Genomic DNA, 16,474 nt, shown 5'->3' with positions numbered 1-16,474 from the left:
GCCAAAAGTAACCCCCTGAGTGGCTGAAGAGATAGTACAGCAGATAGGGCGTTTGCCTTGCATGCGGCCGACCCGGGTTTGATTCCCAGCATCCCATATAGTCCCCCGAGCACTGCCAGGAGTAACTCCTGAGTGTAGGAGCCATGAGTAACCCCTGAGCATAGCTGGGTGTGACCCAAAAAGCAAAAAAAAAAAAATAATAACCTCCTGAGTACCACAGGGTATGGCTCAACACCCCCTCCCCCCAAGGAACTTGGATGGATCAGAAGTGATAAAGGGAGAAGAAACCTGAAAAATTAAAACTAAAAGGAAAAAGAAAATAGTGTTTGCTATAGAGGCTTGATTGAGAAGAAAATGGGGAACATTGGTGGGGGGAAGTGGAAACTGGTGAAGAGATTCATACTGGAATATTGTATGCCTGAAACTCAATCATAAATAACTTTGTAACTCTAATTCTTAGTGATTCAATAATTTTTTTTTGCTTTTTGGGTCACACCTGGCGATGCACAGGGGTTACTCCTGGCTCTGCACTCAGGAATTACTCCTGGCGGTGCTCAGGGGACCATATGGGATGCTGGGATTCGAACCCGGATCGGCCACGTGCAAGGCAAACACCCTACCCGCTGTGCTATTGTTCCAGCCCCTCAATAAAAAATTTTAATAAAATAAATAAAGATAATGAGAGCCTAAACAGATCTCAGCAAAATATTATAAAGTAAAAGGTGAGGAAATCTAAGAGTCAAGTCAAATGATAAGATGAAGAGATCCACAGCATAACAAAAAGGATGACAAAACTGGAGAAGGAAAAGATAACAAAATTGGAGAATCAGTTGAGGAACTCCAACATTTAATCACAAGAGTTTCGGGACCTGGAATGATAGTACAGTGAGTAGCGTGTTTGTCTTGCATGCATTTGATTTCTTGCATCCTATTTGGTCCCTTGAGCCTGCCAGGAGTAAGCCCTGAGCATCGCCTGTTGTGGCCCCAAAATAAAACCAAAACAATAATTAAAGAAGATTCAGAAATAGAGAATGTAGGACATAGCAGGAAGTGGATTATCAGAGACATAGAAAAACATTTCCCTGAACTGAGGGAATGAATATTTCACCAAGTGATCAGCAAAATAAATGGTAAAATATCCCATACCAAGGTATGCCACTGTTAAGTACCATGGATAAAAAGGAGTTCCTTCAACATCCAGAGGAAAAGAACACATAAACATAGCATCAAGGGGAAAAGCATTGGACTTACTCAAAAGCATCACTAGAATATAGGAGACAATGGAACATGTTCTTAAAATTCTGAGACACCATGGTTTCCAAACTATATCCATTTGAATTATCAATCACGAATGAGGCATAATAAAAGTATTATCACATGTAAAATCTGTAGATTTTATTTCCTGTGCCTCCATTGATTCCCTTAGTTGGAAATACTGAAGAATGTATTCCATATTGCCAAATAGAGGAGGAGGAAAGGGAGGAGGCGGAGGAATAGGAGGAGGGAGAGAAGAAGAAGGAGAAGGAGGAGGAGGAGAAAAAGATGGAGGAGAAGGGGAAGGAGAAGGGGAAGGAGAAGGAGAAGGGGAAGGGGAAGGGGAAGGGGAAGGGGAAGGGGAAGGGGAAGGGGAAGGGGAAGGGGAAGGAGAAGGAGAAGGAGAAGGAGAAGGAGAAAAGTGCCTGCCATAGAAGCAGGCAGGGGTGCGGTGGTGGGAGGGAAACTGGGGACATTGGTGGTGGGAAATGTAGAAGAGACAGGTGTTGTAACATTGTAGAACTGAAACCCAATCAGGAACAACTTTGTAACTGTGTATCTTATGGTGATTCAATTAAAAAGTAAATAAATTTTTAAAAATATAAAAGAATGTAATCCAGAAAAATCCAGCCATAAATGCAAAAAAAAGTTTAATAAATCTTGGAAACAGGAAATTCCACATAGAACAGAAGTAAAAGGTGATCGGTGAGGGAGAAAATCACAGCATTGTTGATACAGTTTTTTGGGATCACAGCTGATGGTGCTCAGGGGTTGCTTCCAGAAGATCTCAGGGAATCACATGGTAATCATATTCCATCCTGGCCTCCTACATGTCAAAACAATTAGAGAAGAAGTGCTCTGGTGACAGAATTTAGGGAGAATTAATGATATGTATGAAGAAAACTCAACAAGCAAGCAAAATTATCATTACTGGGGAGGAAAAGAAGTTGAACTGGAAAGGAAATATAATTATAGTATTTGATATGGTTTATTGTTTCTTAGTATCTTTGATAATATAAACTATCAGTATTTAGTTATTTGACTTAAAATTTTGAGATACAACTACACTAGTGGAGTGAGAGGAGGACTGTTCATCTACAATACAGCTGGAATATGGGGTTCCAGTGTATGTAAGAGTACTATATTATCTCTCTGAATAGTAGATACTTGATACCTAACATATGCAACCCCCAAAATTCAAGAAATAGAATTATGTGTGTTCTTTAGAAATAAGGAACTACAATCTGAAAAATTTTTTAAATAATTTAAATGGTTTGTCTGAGATTGGGAGTTGAGGTGAAGAGGAGGGGAGTGGGGAGTTTGTGCTTTTGTTATCATCTTTGAGGTACTCTGTGACTTGAAATCTACATGCATAAAAATTTTGTTATTTTTTCCTTTTGTTTCATTTTTTGTGGGAGGAGGTACACCCAGCAGTGCTCAGGGCTTACTCCTGACTCTGCACTCAGGTATCACTCTTGGTAGGCGCGAGGGACCATATAGGGAACCGGGTATTGAACCCACGTTGGCAGTGTGCAAGACAAAGGTTCTACCTGTAATCACTCTATCACTCTTTCACTACTGTCACTCCGCTCCCCCCACCAAAATGTTTTTATAAAGATCACACAAGTGTGCCTGTGTGTAGCTTAAATGGTAGAGTTACATGTATGTCTTCATGTGCAAGACCCTAAGTTTTTCAATCCAGTACCAAAAACCTCCCTAATCACTTTGATGAAAATCACACAACCAATTTAAAAAATGTAACAGGCACCAGAGAGCTAGCTCACTGGGGTGAGTGCATACTTTGCATGCAAAAAGCCTAAGTTTGAAACCCAGCGCTGCATGGTCCCCTGAGTGTCAAACTAGGAGTAGCCCATGAACTACCATGTGTGACCCCCAAAACAAAATAAATAAATATATAATTGAGAGTGGGATGCAGAGATAATATAGGAGGTAAGGCACTTGTCTTTCATGTGGCTGATCCTGATTCACATCCCTACCATCATATATGGTCCCTGAGCATTGCCAGGGATCATTCTTGAGCACAGAGGCAGGAATGGCCTCTGAACACTGCCAGATATGGCCCAAACAACAACAACAAAGATAAAAATTAAAATAAAATGAAAAAGAACACACTAGAAAAATAAAATGAAACTTAGCAATATAGTTAGTATTACATATGGCATGTTAATAAGAGGAACACAGACTTTACATTGACAATTTATAATTATTTTATGTTTTATTTGCCAAGGGCTAGAGTGATAACACAGTGGGTAGGGCATTTGCCTTGCATGCAGCCAACCCGGGTTCGATTCCTCCGCCCTTCTCGGAGAGCCAGGCAAGCTACCGAGAGTATCTCACCCCCACGGCAGAGCCTGGTAAGCTACCCGTGGCATATTTGATATGCCAAAAACACTAATGACAAGTCTCACAATGGAGATGTTACTGGTGCCTGCTCGAGCAAATTGATGAGCAACAGGATGACAGTGATACAATGATACAGTGATGTTTATTTGCCATTTTATAATTATTTAAAATATATTTTAAGGATAAATTCTTTTTAATTTTACATCTTTATTTGTAAGATATATTTTTATTACCATTTTTATGATACTAGGGGTCAAACCTTGGGCCTCTCAGATGTGAGGCGCACAGTAACCACTGAGTTATATCTTCTGCCCTTATCTTTCTCTTATATTAAGATAATGTTAGTTTATAAGGCTGTATTTTCTCCTTTTCATTTTCGAGGGCCACACTTGGTGATGCTCCGTTCCTATTCCTAACTCTGAACTAAAGGATCACTCTTGGTGAGTGATGGGGATAAAACCCAGGTTGGTCAAATGCAAGGCCAGTGCCCTCACACTATTTCTTTGCCCCCATATTTTCATTAATTTGTGCAAATGCACCAACTATTTTCTGCTTTATTTGCTTGTTTATGTATTTCGCCTGCCTTCCCTTGGTTGATGTCATTGCTGTCATGATGTGGGGAGGGTGCAGGGGTTCCATACCCTTGGTTGTGCTGCTTGCACATTGTGATGGATGCTCACTGGGGGTTACACGTTAGGCTTCAGTGCTTGCTGAGAGTCTCACTCCTTCAGTTCCGGTGCTTTTGCATATTCTGGTTGTAATAATGGAAGTCACTGAACTCACATGTGATCTCTCTGGATTACACTCCTGACCCCAGTGTTCTCACACCTTTATAGTTACAGTGCTTACCAGTGTTCTCCTCCTTTTAGTTAGGGTGCTCACACACACACCTGTGGTGCAGTTGGTTATCACCTGTGCTCTGTAATAAAACTTCCAGGACCACACATCGTATATGTAGTATCACCAGGGATCAAACTCATGACCTCGCTCTTGTTAGAAGTGCTTTAGACATGAACCACCTCCCATTCTTCAGGCCACTACCATAGTGCCAATTTCTGCACCACAGTCGGTTGTATCCCTCTCTGTACTTCCAACCTACTCCCTGCCACCATTTTGTCATTTCTGTGCTGTGGATAGCCTAAGGGTTTGTTTTCATTTTACTTTTGTTCCCTTGCTTTGTTTCTTTTTATCCCACATGTAATTGAGTTCATTCAGAATGTATATTTCTTCTGAGTTAGTTTGACACCCTCCAGTTCCTTCCATGTTGTAGCAAAAGATAAGATGTCATCTTTCCTCACAGCTGATGAGTATTCCATTGTGGAAATAAACCACAACTTCTTGATCCATTCATCTTTGTTGGACACTTAGGTATTTTTATAAATCGTTCTACTGGAAACAGTGTGAAAATATCTTTTCAGATGTGCTTTTATGCTCTTGGAATAGAAATCCAGGAGTGGAATGGCCTGATAATGTGGTAGATATATTTTTAATATTTCCTCTCTTTGCTTCCTTTTTCTTTGATGATTTTGGTCACACACACTTGGTTGTGGTTCTTACTGGAGGTTGCACACTTGGTTGGTGCTCACACACTAGTTGCAGTGCTTGCCAGGGATTTTACATATTTAGTGATCACATTCAGTTCACTAGAAATAATACCACTTCTTTGTGGTGCTGTGGAACCCAAATGGAAGCACCACTAGATTTGTGCTTGGCATATAAGTCAGATCCAGGGACCGGGCTCATGACATCATGCTTGACCTTGGGTTTCATTTGAGAAATCTCCATACAGTTTTCTGTAGAAACTGAACCAATTAATATTCCCAACAGTGAATGAAGGTTCCTTTTTCTCTGCACCCTCACCAGCACTGGTTGTTTCTGGTCTTTTTGACATAGGTCAGTCTCACAGGTGCACTAACATAGACTTCAGCATTATAAAAGTGGATACAAAACAAATAAGAGTTGGAAAGGAGACAAATGTTTTTGTTAACATCCTTTTACAGAGTTAGTCCAGATGGTAGGTCACTTTATAGAGGTAGTAAAGAAGGTAATGCACTTGGCTCGTACACAGCCTAACCTGGTCAATCCCCCATACCACATATGGTCCTCTGATCCCCTAGGAGTGATCCTGGAACACAAAGCCAGGAGTAAACTCTGAGCACCACTGGCCTCCAAACAAAAAAACAAAATCTTTTTTTACAATTTGACTTTCAGCTCTTCAATATAGCACTTGTATAAAATAATTTTTTTTTTACTTAGGGCTAGGACTGTAGCTCAGTCGCGCACACATGTCTAGTGTGTGAGAAGCTCTGGGTTCTAGCCATGGCACCACACCAAAAAATTATTTTAACTTAAATAGAGGATAGAGGCAAGAATGTTCCATGTAACAAATACAAATGTGCTAAAACAGATTTGCTGAAAGACATAGGAGGGTGAGTGAGATTTAGATTTTTTTCCCTTTGGAGGTGCTAGAAATTGAACACAGGATCTCACGCAAGCAAAATGTGTATTCTATCTCTAAGCCTTATTCCTAGTCTCTGAGGTTCAGAGCTTTGCGGTGCTTTAGACTTGGCCAACAGGAAGGTCAGCTATTAAATGTTTGAAGCAGGAGAGCATGTCAATTGATCTGAACCTTTTTGGTTTGCTTTTGTTTGGGGAGGCCACATCTGGCAATGCTCAGGGGTTACTACTGGCTCTGCAATCAGGAGTTATTCCTTGTGGGGATCAGGATAATGGGATGCTGATGATCAAACCACCCCTGATTTGAGCTTTTGAGATGTTCTTTTAGTGGTCAGTGTGAAAAGAGCATTATCAATTGAAGTCATATGGTTAGATAAGCTAATTTGTTGGGAAAGAAGGTGCCTAGAGACCGTAGCCTAATTCTCAGCTTTTGAAGAGTTATGCAGGATACCTGGTCCAGTGTACCAGCTTTCTCCTAAAGATTCTTATGGGAGGAGCATTGTTCAAAGTTGTCCTTTAAAAATATCTCCTAAAAAATCTGATTTTTTATTTTATTGAATCACCATGAAAAAGAATTACGAAACTGTTCATGATTGGGTTTCAGTCATACAATGTTCTGACACCCATCTCTCCTCTGCCAATGTAATTTCCCAGTATCAGTGTCCCCAGTTTCCTTTCCATCCCTCCAAACCACCCTCCACCCCCATAGACCTCTATGGCAATCACCTCTCTTCTTTCTCTCTCTCTCTCTCTCTCTCTCTCTCTCTCTATCATTTTAAGTAGTATGGTTTGGCTCTTTCTTTAGTATCTACAAAATTTAAATTATTAAATCTTGACCAAAATGTGAAAAAATCTCCTGAGCCAAAGTGATAGTACAGCGGGCAGATCATTTGCCGTGCATGCTTGCATGCAGCCAACCTGAGCTCAATTCTCAACAACCCCATGTAGTTCCTGAGCCTGCCAGGAATGACCTCTGAGCCAGGAGTAAGGCCTGAGTACTGCCTGGAGTGGGCCCCAAAACAACAACAACAAAATCTTTTGAGCCAAGAATGTAGCTCAGTGCACACTGCACACTTCACATGTATGAAAGCCTGGGTTTGATCCCTGGCACTGCAAGAGCCCTTCCTTCCTTCCCCTCCTCTCCTTCTTCCTTCTTTTCTGCCTCGCTTCCTTCATAAGGCTTTTGGAATTGTATTTTTTTCCCTTTTAGCTTAGAGATTCATCTTAACATACACAGATTTTTAAAAGTGTAGCATGATCTCAAAATGTTCTGGTAGACACTAGACAAGCATAGGGAGTTTAAAGTTCCTATTTAAAAAATAGAATTTGCAGTAGGAGACCGAGTTTATCTTCCTCCCCCCACCCCTCAAAGGAATTGAATCTAAATTGTATTCACATTTTTATTGCAATAATTTAGCCTAATTCTTGGTGGCACTGAGCAGCACCAACCCTCCCTTCAAGGTTCACAGCTCTTCACAAAATGAGCCCTTACTTTTTGAACAAAACACTGATTTTTTTTTAAAAAAAAAAACTGTTTTTAGTCTGTTTTTGGCCATGACAAGGTGCAGGAGAAAATCTGGCAGTGCTAGGAATTAAACCAGGTTTTGCTTCATGAGAAACAAGTGCCTTAATCCTTGATCTATCTCTCTTCAACCCCCTAGACCTATTTTTAGATTCAAATCCTGGCTGGTGACCATATAATCTTGATGATTATATGTATTTAACGTGTATATATATTGTACCGGAAAGATACATATATTGTATTGTAAAGATACATACAATATATGTATCTTTCCGGTAACTGCATATCTTGTTCTTGATACATTTTGTTTATTTTATTAGTTGAGCTTTCAGAGAAAACATTGTTGATTTAATTTCAGGCACTTGAGGTGAGATATCCTATTGTTCTCCAGGTACTGTTACAGATGGCTTGGAAGCTCCAAACCTGAGGCAGGGAATCCAGCCAAAAGGTGAGGGCACACATCCCAATTGGCAACTTGAGGGCCCACATACTTTTTAATCATTCTGCCACGTTGTCCCTATAAGCCCCACAAAGGCACAGGAACATTCTATACTTTGCCATTTATTCTCCCATCTGCCAAATTTCCTTGTGTACCTGGAAACAGCAACATCAAAATCCTTGGCCAGATTACATGCTGTTTTTGGCTTCAAAAATATGGCCGCTATGTACAAAGGCTTCAATTAGTTATTGTTTATTGGCCATCATTCTTTGGAATGTTAATTCTGAGAGCTAAACTAGGAAGACCCCAGGGCCCTTAATAGCTTTTTATTAAGAGAAATCTGTGGGAATAGTAGGGGAAACAATATCTTCTCTTGATATGGATTGATAAAAAGAAATTAGGTACACTGGGCCTTTATTTTTTTTTGCTTTTTGGGTCACACCCAGCGATGCTCAGGGGTTACTCCTGGCTTTGAACTCAGGAATTACTCCGGGCAGTGCTTGGGGGACCATATGGGATGCCAGGGATCGAACCCGGGTAGGCTGCATGCAAGGCAAACGCCCTACCCACTGTGCTATCGCTCCGGCCCCTACACTGGGCCTTTGTTTTGGCATGAAAATAGCTGGCTTCAATTCACAGAAGAGAGACACTTTGGAATTCTGAAGAAACCAAGTGTTTTAGGGCCTTAGGATTATTTGGTATTTAGGTATCACAATCGTATCACTTGATAGATTAATAACAAACATCCAGAGAGCAGTGACTTGTCCAAGTCTATGCTGCCAATTAAGGAATGACCATAACAGGGTTCGGCAATCTGTCTGGTAGTCTGTACTGTTTTCCTAAAGAATGGAAGCCCAGCTTCAGGAAAGGATGGGTGGATTGATCATGGGGCAGCACAATTGCCCCAGAGAGTCAGAAGATGATCCCAAGTTAATGAGGATTGTTATCTATATATAATTAGTAATCTACTAAATGTATAAAGGTGCTAGCCCCCTAAAACAGTATGCACCCCTATACTGTTAGTTGGGGTTCCATATACCCTCAGACTACTAAGAATCAGTTCCTAGTGAGGAGACCTCACTAATTCACTCTACATTGCACCTGGAGCTCTTTCTCTCTCTTTAGCTACTCTCTTGGATACTAGCATAATGGAAATAGTTTCGGAGCAGCAGTGCCTATGATGGTGTGCAACCTCTCTGAAGAAGGAGCGTTGGAGAGGAAGGGACTGTCTTAACACTGGAGAATGAGACTCTGTCTTAACACTGGAGAATGAAGAGTGTGTTGGTACCTAGCACTGAACTACTGGTCCCGGGGAGCAGAAAGATAAGAGCACTGGCTTTAGGGTTCATGCCACACTTCCCTACTTAAGTGACCTGAAGCAAATGATTTTAAATTCTCTGAGTTTCAGTTTCATGATCTTAAAAATTAGACAAGTTTGATCTACTTTACAAGATGAAACAGATCATGTGTAAAAATAGCCTAACCCCATGCCTTGTTCATAGCAGATGTGTAGTTATTGTCTCCACAATGACAGAGAATATTATATACATTGTTTACACTCCAAAGTATATTCTGCCAGACAGCCAGTAAGTATAGCAGTGCCTTGAGGTTTGGGATTTTTTAACTATATTTTTCCACAGCCAGTGGTGCTCAGGAATCATTCTAGCAGGACTCGGGAAACCTTATGGGTGCCAGGGCCCAAACCCAGGTCAGCTGCATGCAAGGAAATCATCTTACCCTCATACTATATTTTCTGATCCCTGTCTTAAGGTTTTATATTCCTGGGTCATTGCCTGTTTTACAGAAGACTGAATAACTCTGCAGGGGGTAGAGGTGGAATAGGATGGTATGGAAATAAGTCTACTTGGAGCAGAGGGTAACTATTAGGGAGAGAGACTCAGGTTCTTGGTCCTAATCCTATGACAGTTGGTAAGTTAGGCTCCTCCAGTCTGGTATCTACAAATAATTGAACTAGGCCTTGGAAGCCATATTGCTGCTCCAGAGGGAAATGAATCATTTTAATAGGTATGAAAAGTCTTTTGGTGGTTTTGAGTTTTGAGGGGCTGAGAAAGCTAAATATTGGCATATTGACCTAAGCATGCAGCCTGTGCTAGGTGGACAATCACAGCCACAGTTGGGGGGAGGGGCTTCTTGGAAACACTCCACTCATGTCACAAGTGCAAACTCTGAGGCTGGACATGGGACTGCATGTTCCCCAGGCTGGTATAACTAGTAAGTTGCAGAACTGGACATACTTGACTCACCTATAATCCACACCAGTACTAGGATGCGTCCAATGAGACATTCAACAAATACTCCCTTCTGAGGTCCACCTCCCATTTCTGTGTTTCTCTCTCATTTTGCAGCAGTGCCAGTATAGATTAAATTTTCCATGCAATGAAAAAAGTCATACAAATGCTAAAGGTTTCTGCAAACTATGATGTGTTCATCTGCCCTCTCTACAGTCTGTTATAAAAGAGAGGTGAGGGGTGGAAAGAGGATTAAAAAAGGCTGCTTATAAGTTTTCTTGGTCTTGCTCCCTGTTAAGCTTCGCTCTCTTTCTCTTTCTCTCTCTCTCTCTCTCTCTCTCTCTCTCTCACAAACACACACACACGTGCGCACATGCTTGCATGTGGGGCCAGAAGTTGCCAGAGGGGTGTGGTTCAGACTTCAGTTATTCCCTCAGTTCCTTTAAAGCTGTCCTCCACTCTATTCTCCTCCCCTGTCCTTCCTTTGCCTCTGAGGGGGCCTCACAATGAAGGAGGCAGACCAGCATAGTAGAAAGGAACCTAGCAGATGACTCACTTACCCTCTTAGCCTCATTCTCTTCATCTGGAAAATAAGCAGGTTGGACCAGGAAATTGACAAAGCCTATTCTATGTTGTTAATAATACCTAGCATTTGTCTGCTGCATTCCACAAGGCTTAATCATCCCAACAGCACTGTGAGATGATTGGCGTTATCTTACAAATGAGAATCCTGAGCCTCCATTTTCAAGAGGGCAAGTGACTTGTCCAGGCTACTGGGAGGGCAAGTGGCAGAACTAGTATCTGAAGCTGGGTCTATGTTTAAAGCTGGGGTTTTGACCCTGTCCACAGTGTCACTCCCCATAGACTCACCTGGGGGGTTCATTGGCAAACCTCTGACCTTGTCTTCAACCACTCTTCTCCTCAAGTGTCCACCCCGGTCAGACACTTCCTCCTTCCCCTGCCAATAACTGGCCAAGCCCTCTACAATCTTGGGGCCTTTGCATTGGTGATTCACCCTGCATGAAATTCCTTACCCTCATTGTTATCATGTACATTAGGCCTAAAGAGGAAAAGGGAGAAAAATTAGACAGTACATGCTGATGGCCTCCATTTTTTCTGTTTCTCTTCCAGATCTGATGGTGAGAATTCCAGAACTGTCAGGTCAGTACCTCCTTTCTTTTATAGTCATTGGGAGATGGTACAGGGACTGGGGGTGGGGACCTCTAGTTTGGGATCCATGGGCAAGAGTGGGGCCAACTCAAAGGGTCTTGTCCTATTGGTACCAGGGGTGGGTATGGAGTGGAGTGGCATGGGAGTGCTGAGTGGATGTGGTTAGGGTAGGGAAAGGGTGAAACTGCTCCTCAGTGATTCTGATGCTAGATGCCTCAGGAGCTGGGCTGAACCCTGCAAGGGGCTCATGGGAGCAGTCCAGATGGGAAGGTCAAACTGCAGAGAGGTCGACTGTGGACATGGAACCTTCTCTTCTCAGAGAAGATAACACTAGAAGGTGGGCTTCTCTATCAAATGTTATCAGCTTCACCCCAAGTGCTGTATCCCTGAGTAGTGGGATTTGGATAAATTTTTGGTATGAGACCTCTTATACAGTAGAAATATACATTATGGTGACAAGTGTACTCTTGGTTTTTGTTTTGGTTTTATGTGTGTATATTTAGGCCTGGCAAGCTCCCCGTGGCATATTCGATATGCCAAGAACAGTAACAACAAGTCTCACAATGGAGACGTTACTGGTGCCCGCTCAAGCAAATCGATGACCAATGGGTCGACAGTGCTACAGTGCTACAGTATTTAGGAAAATGGTTAGCTAGTTTTACTAAGTTTTCAGAATGCTACCTATCTGCCGCTCATGGTGGGAGTAAGATTGGGCTAGAGACTAAGGCTATTTGTACACTTCCCAGGTCTTAACCCAGCAGACACTTTGTGAAGTGTCAAATATAGGGTCTTTTTGAAATTAGTGGGGGGCTTCAGAATAGCATCCAGTCTTAGCATTAAGGTCCGTGGCATTGGTATAAGCCACAGGAGATGAGATAAGCCCAGGCAGCAGAGGCACAAGACATACCTTAGGTCCTAGTCAGGATTTGGACTGGCATATACAATACCTTTATGATGAGTAGAATCCTCTGAGCGCACCAGCTGGACAAATGTTCCCTTTCCACTAGGCTCCTTCAGACCCTCCCCAGGGTTCTTGACTTGCTGAACAGAACACAGGTTGGATTTATGCCCCAACTCATAAACTTGGGTGTGAACCATTGTACAGCAAACATCTTGCCCAGAAATCTGCTGCAGCCCAGGCCTGGCATCTGGACAGTGGGCAGAGGGGAGAACAGAAGATCCAGCATACATATTCAGGTGCATTATGAGACACACTATGTCTGAGCATCCCCAGCAAGTGGTCTGGCATGAGCATACTAATGCCCAGAGCTGGGGTTAGAGTTATAGGATAAGAGTCCTAGACCACCAGAAAGCAGGGGGAATGGATGAACGTGGGCCTCTTGTCCAGGCAAATGGTTTATGGTGAGACATTTGTGATAGCACACAGCCAAGGATTAGAACATGGGCTTAGTCTGTACTTGCATTTAGGAAGACACTAGTCCAGTAAAGAATATGGAGCCTGCACTACCCTTATGGGGTTGAAGAGAAGCATCTTGGACTGAGCTTGAGCACAGGCCCCCAGGCAGCTGCACTGAAATGTCTTCAGTTGAGGAACCCAATTGAAGGTATTTAATGTTGTGAGCAATTCCTAGCAAGGAAGTTCCTGGGACCTATAACTCAGAGTATCTAATAATTATAATAATAAGTTCTACCATGACATAAGCTGGCCCTTGACAGAAGTTATCAGGGAGTTTCTTTTGTTTCATCCTTTTCCAGTGGTATCTGGCTGGCCTTGTTTCTTCCATTTACAGTGGAGGAAACTGAAGCCCAGGCTGCCTCATGGGTTTCACCTACAGCCATGCAACTAATAGCTGACTGAGCCCATATTTAAACCCTAATCTCCCTGGTTGGCACCAATCCTGAGGACTTGTCCACATGTCACTGTGGGAGCTTTCGGAAGCCTTGCAGATAATAAGTATCATCTTCATCCTCATTCTAATAATTAGTAATAATAGCAGTGATCATTTGCTCCTCACAAACTAAGAACTCTGAACAAGATCTTATTTTATGGGCACTACAGCCCTATGAGACATGAATTAGGACTCTTGACCTCATATAAGGAAAATGAAGTTCCTGAGAGGGTCAGTGCCTTGTCCAAGAAAAGCAGACCAGAGGGGCAGGTTGGCCTCATTCTGACTCATGCTTGGGCTGTCTAGTTCCAGAGCCAGCACTTTATTTTACTGAGATGTGTTTTCTGACACTCCTCGGCCCACACATCAGGAGGTCACAGAATCCTTGAGGACTTAGCAATGGGGAAAGCAAGGGTTGAACCTGAGCTGCGGGTGGTGAGCATGTGGGAGGAAATCCCATTTCACAACAGGTCAGGGTTACTTACTGATGCTTTCAGGACCCAAATGTAAATTCTTGAGCTCACTTCAGTTAGGGGTTAGAGATCACATCATAGGAAAAGCAGTAAGTGAGCTGGGCTGTGGATGACTGTACTGTCTGTTGCCAGGAGCGAATCCCTAGGAGTGACAACCAGTTCATCAAAAATTGATAGTAGGTGTAGAGAAAGAATAGGGGAGCTACTGAGAGGCTAGGTCATGGGCACCTTCTGTCATTACTGGACTTTGGGGAAGGGGGAGGAGAAAGATTGGGCTCAGCAGCATGGTGTGATGGGGTCAGGGGAGGATGACAGCTGCTGGATCCAGGCAAGAGACCCCATTTATGGCAAGGTTGTTCTCTAGTAACATGACACACCTGTTTGTCTCTCAGAACCCAGTGTTCTTGTTTCATCAAATAATCTTTGTGTGTATAAGGAAGGGAAAGGGCTCTATGGATAGAGAAGCATGAAGCAGAAAGCCTGAGGCCCTGGCTGTTGTGGGAGCTGAACAGCCAAGAATAAGTGGGTTGGTGGGTGGGCTGCAAACCAGTCGTGGCAGGAACTAGGGCTGGGGGCTTCTAAGTGTGGGGTGCCAGAGGAAGTGCTGGGTTAAATTCAATCTGAACAGCTGGTACTGGGGAGAACTGGGAGCCAAGGAAGTGTTCCTTGGGTTCCTGTAGAAATCTGAGAAGTCATCAAACATTCGACTAAAGCACAGCGTGGCTTTTTTCCCATGACAAAGCCAGCTGTCCACAGAGTGGGCACCCAACCTGTGTATTCTTTGAGAAATCACTTCATTTCTCTGATTCTCATTTCCTCCATCATACAATGAGGTGGGGGGGGTGAGGAAGCAGTAGCAGTGAGTTCTCTGGGTTGATGAGATAACTTAAATAACAGCAGTACTTGCTCGCTCAGCATAAAACAGAGGCTCAGTGGATTGTACTGTCCTCAACCCTCCCCCAACCCATTCTATTGTCATCTTCTGGAGTCTAACTTGAGAAGCTTGGAACTTGAAAACAGGAGATAGGAGGGGCCCACACTTACATCCACAGATGCAGATGGTATCCAGCCCAGAGTCACTGCTGCTGCAGGGAGGGTGAGGCTGGAACTTGGGCCATGAGTGGGGGACCCAGGGGACAAGGCTGAGGTTGTCAGACACCAGACACATAAGGATGGGAGCCAGAGGGGGTGGCCTGTTGCTAGGGAAGAAGGGAGGGGATGGGGGAGCCATTGACACCCGCGGAGCCAGGGACATCCCCATGGCAACCAAAGCCACTGCAGTCAGGAGGAGAAGTGGGAGGAGGATCCAGTGCTGGCTTTGTTCCCGGCGGAGGCCTCCCACTCTGGGCCTCAGTGCCCCCATCTGTCCAACAGGAGTTTGCATTAGATAATCTCTAAGATTCTTCTTGTTTGGACCTCCTGACAATCTGTGATGGCAGAAACCACATGGACCTTCTGTGGCTTCCCCCCTCCACATGTCCAAGACACCAGAAGTCTCCAGAGCTTCCCCAGCTGCATCAAACCTTTCGTCCCATGCTGCCTCCGGTTCTGCACAGCCTTGATTGCCCATCCTGCCCAGCATTCAGTACCCGCCACTTCCTTTGCCGGCGACCTTGTAGCTAACTTCTTATTGAGTGTTCTTTGACTGCCTCTGAGGGTGGCCTCATTCCAGTCATACCCAATCAGGAATTGCCTTTCCTAGAAGTCATAGTCTACCCTGACAGACTCTTTCCTCCTTGGGTTTTCTGACCCAAAATACCTGAGACATGCTACTATCTTTGGTAATCTCTGCTGTCCTTTATCAGGCCACTTGTAAGAGCTGGCCTGAACACAGAGCATTTGACAGATATACATCTTTATAGTCAATCTGGGGCATTATCATGGCAACCCCCACTTGGCACATGCGACCGTCTCTGAGAGCTCATATGACTAGTTTGACATCCCCCAGGTACTCTGTGGTTGAGCCGGTCTTGGAACTTGGCTTTCTCATTGCTGCTTAGACAGCCTGAGGGGGATGTTACTGAGCAGCAGCACCTACTGGGTAACAATTAAAGCTATTGAGGCTGGCGCCATGTCGAGCACTTTACCTATAGTCGCTCATTTCAGCCTCACAATAATCCTAAAATTAGATAGTCTTATAATTTTACAAATGAGGAAACTAAGATTTAGGGAGTTCTAAGAACATACCCCAGGGTAGAACTGGAGGCAAATCCAAATTCTCAGGTCACCGTGCTCTAATGTGACCAAGCTAGTCATATTCCAGAAGCACGTACAGCGCATTCCTTATGTACCAGGCCCATGTTGGGTGATCTGTGGGGGGTACGGAAGCAGGCTGTAGACACAGATGAGCCAGTTTTGGCAAGCCCAAATAGTAGTTAGCGAAGGAGGATAAGCCAGTTGTAAGGACAAGAGTCTAGAGTGGGTAGAGCTGGAATCTGACAGTAGGACAGAGGAGGAGGATGGAGGGGGTGTGGGTGGGTAATTTTCCCAAAGGAGATACCTTTCCAGAAAGCTCAAGAGGAGCAAGAGGGGCCAAGAGGGTCCTCGTTCCCCTTCGTGTGTTCCCCTGCCCCCATCTGGCTCAGTCCCAGTAAGTGGGTGACCCCTAAGCTGGCTGTGTGCCTGGTTGGCACCAAAATAAACTTGCCTTCACTCTCTACCCCTCCCCTTGCCTCTGTCCCCTCTGTCCTGGCTTT

At 43.7% G+C, this 16,474-nt stretch overlaps 1 protein-coding gene across 4 annotated transcripts in view; it reads left to right on the top strand.

The window, feature by feature from the left end:
- The window catches only part of IQSEC2 (IQ motif and Sec7 domain ArfGEF 2), a 91,729-nt gene that overhangs the window by 22,079 nt on the left and 53,176 nt on the right, over positions 1 to 16,474 (top strand). For all 4 annotated transcript variants that reach the window (XM_055119679.1, XM_055119677.1, XM_004606471.2 and 1 more), the window contains exon 2: positions 11,417 to 11,446. In XM_055119679.1, the coding sequence (XP_054975654.1) occupies positions 11,417 to 11,446 (30 nt within the window). The remainder of the gene's footprint in view (positions 1 to 11,416; positions 11,447 to 16,474) is intronic.

The sequence above is a fragment of the Sorex araneus genome, chromosome X (assembly GCF_027595985.1).
Source record: "Sorex araneus isolate mSorAra2 chromosome X, mSorAra2.pri, whole genome shotgun sequence".
Taxonomy (NCBI): domain Eukaryota; kingdom Metazoa; phylum Chordata; class Mammalia; order Eulipotyphla; family Soricidae; genus Sorex; species Sorex araneus.
This window is presented reverse-complemented; position numbering and strand designations above follow the sequence as displayed.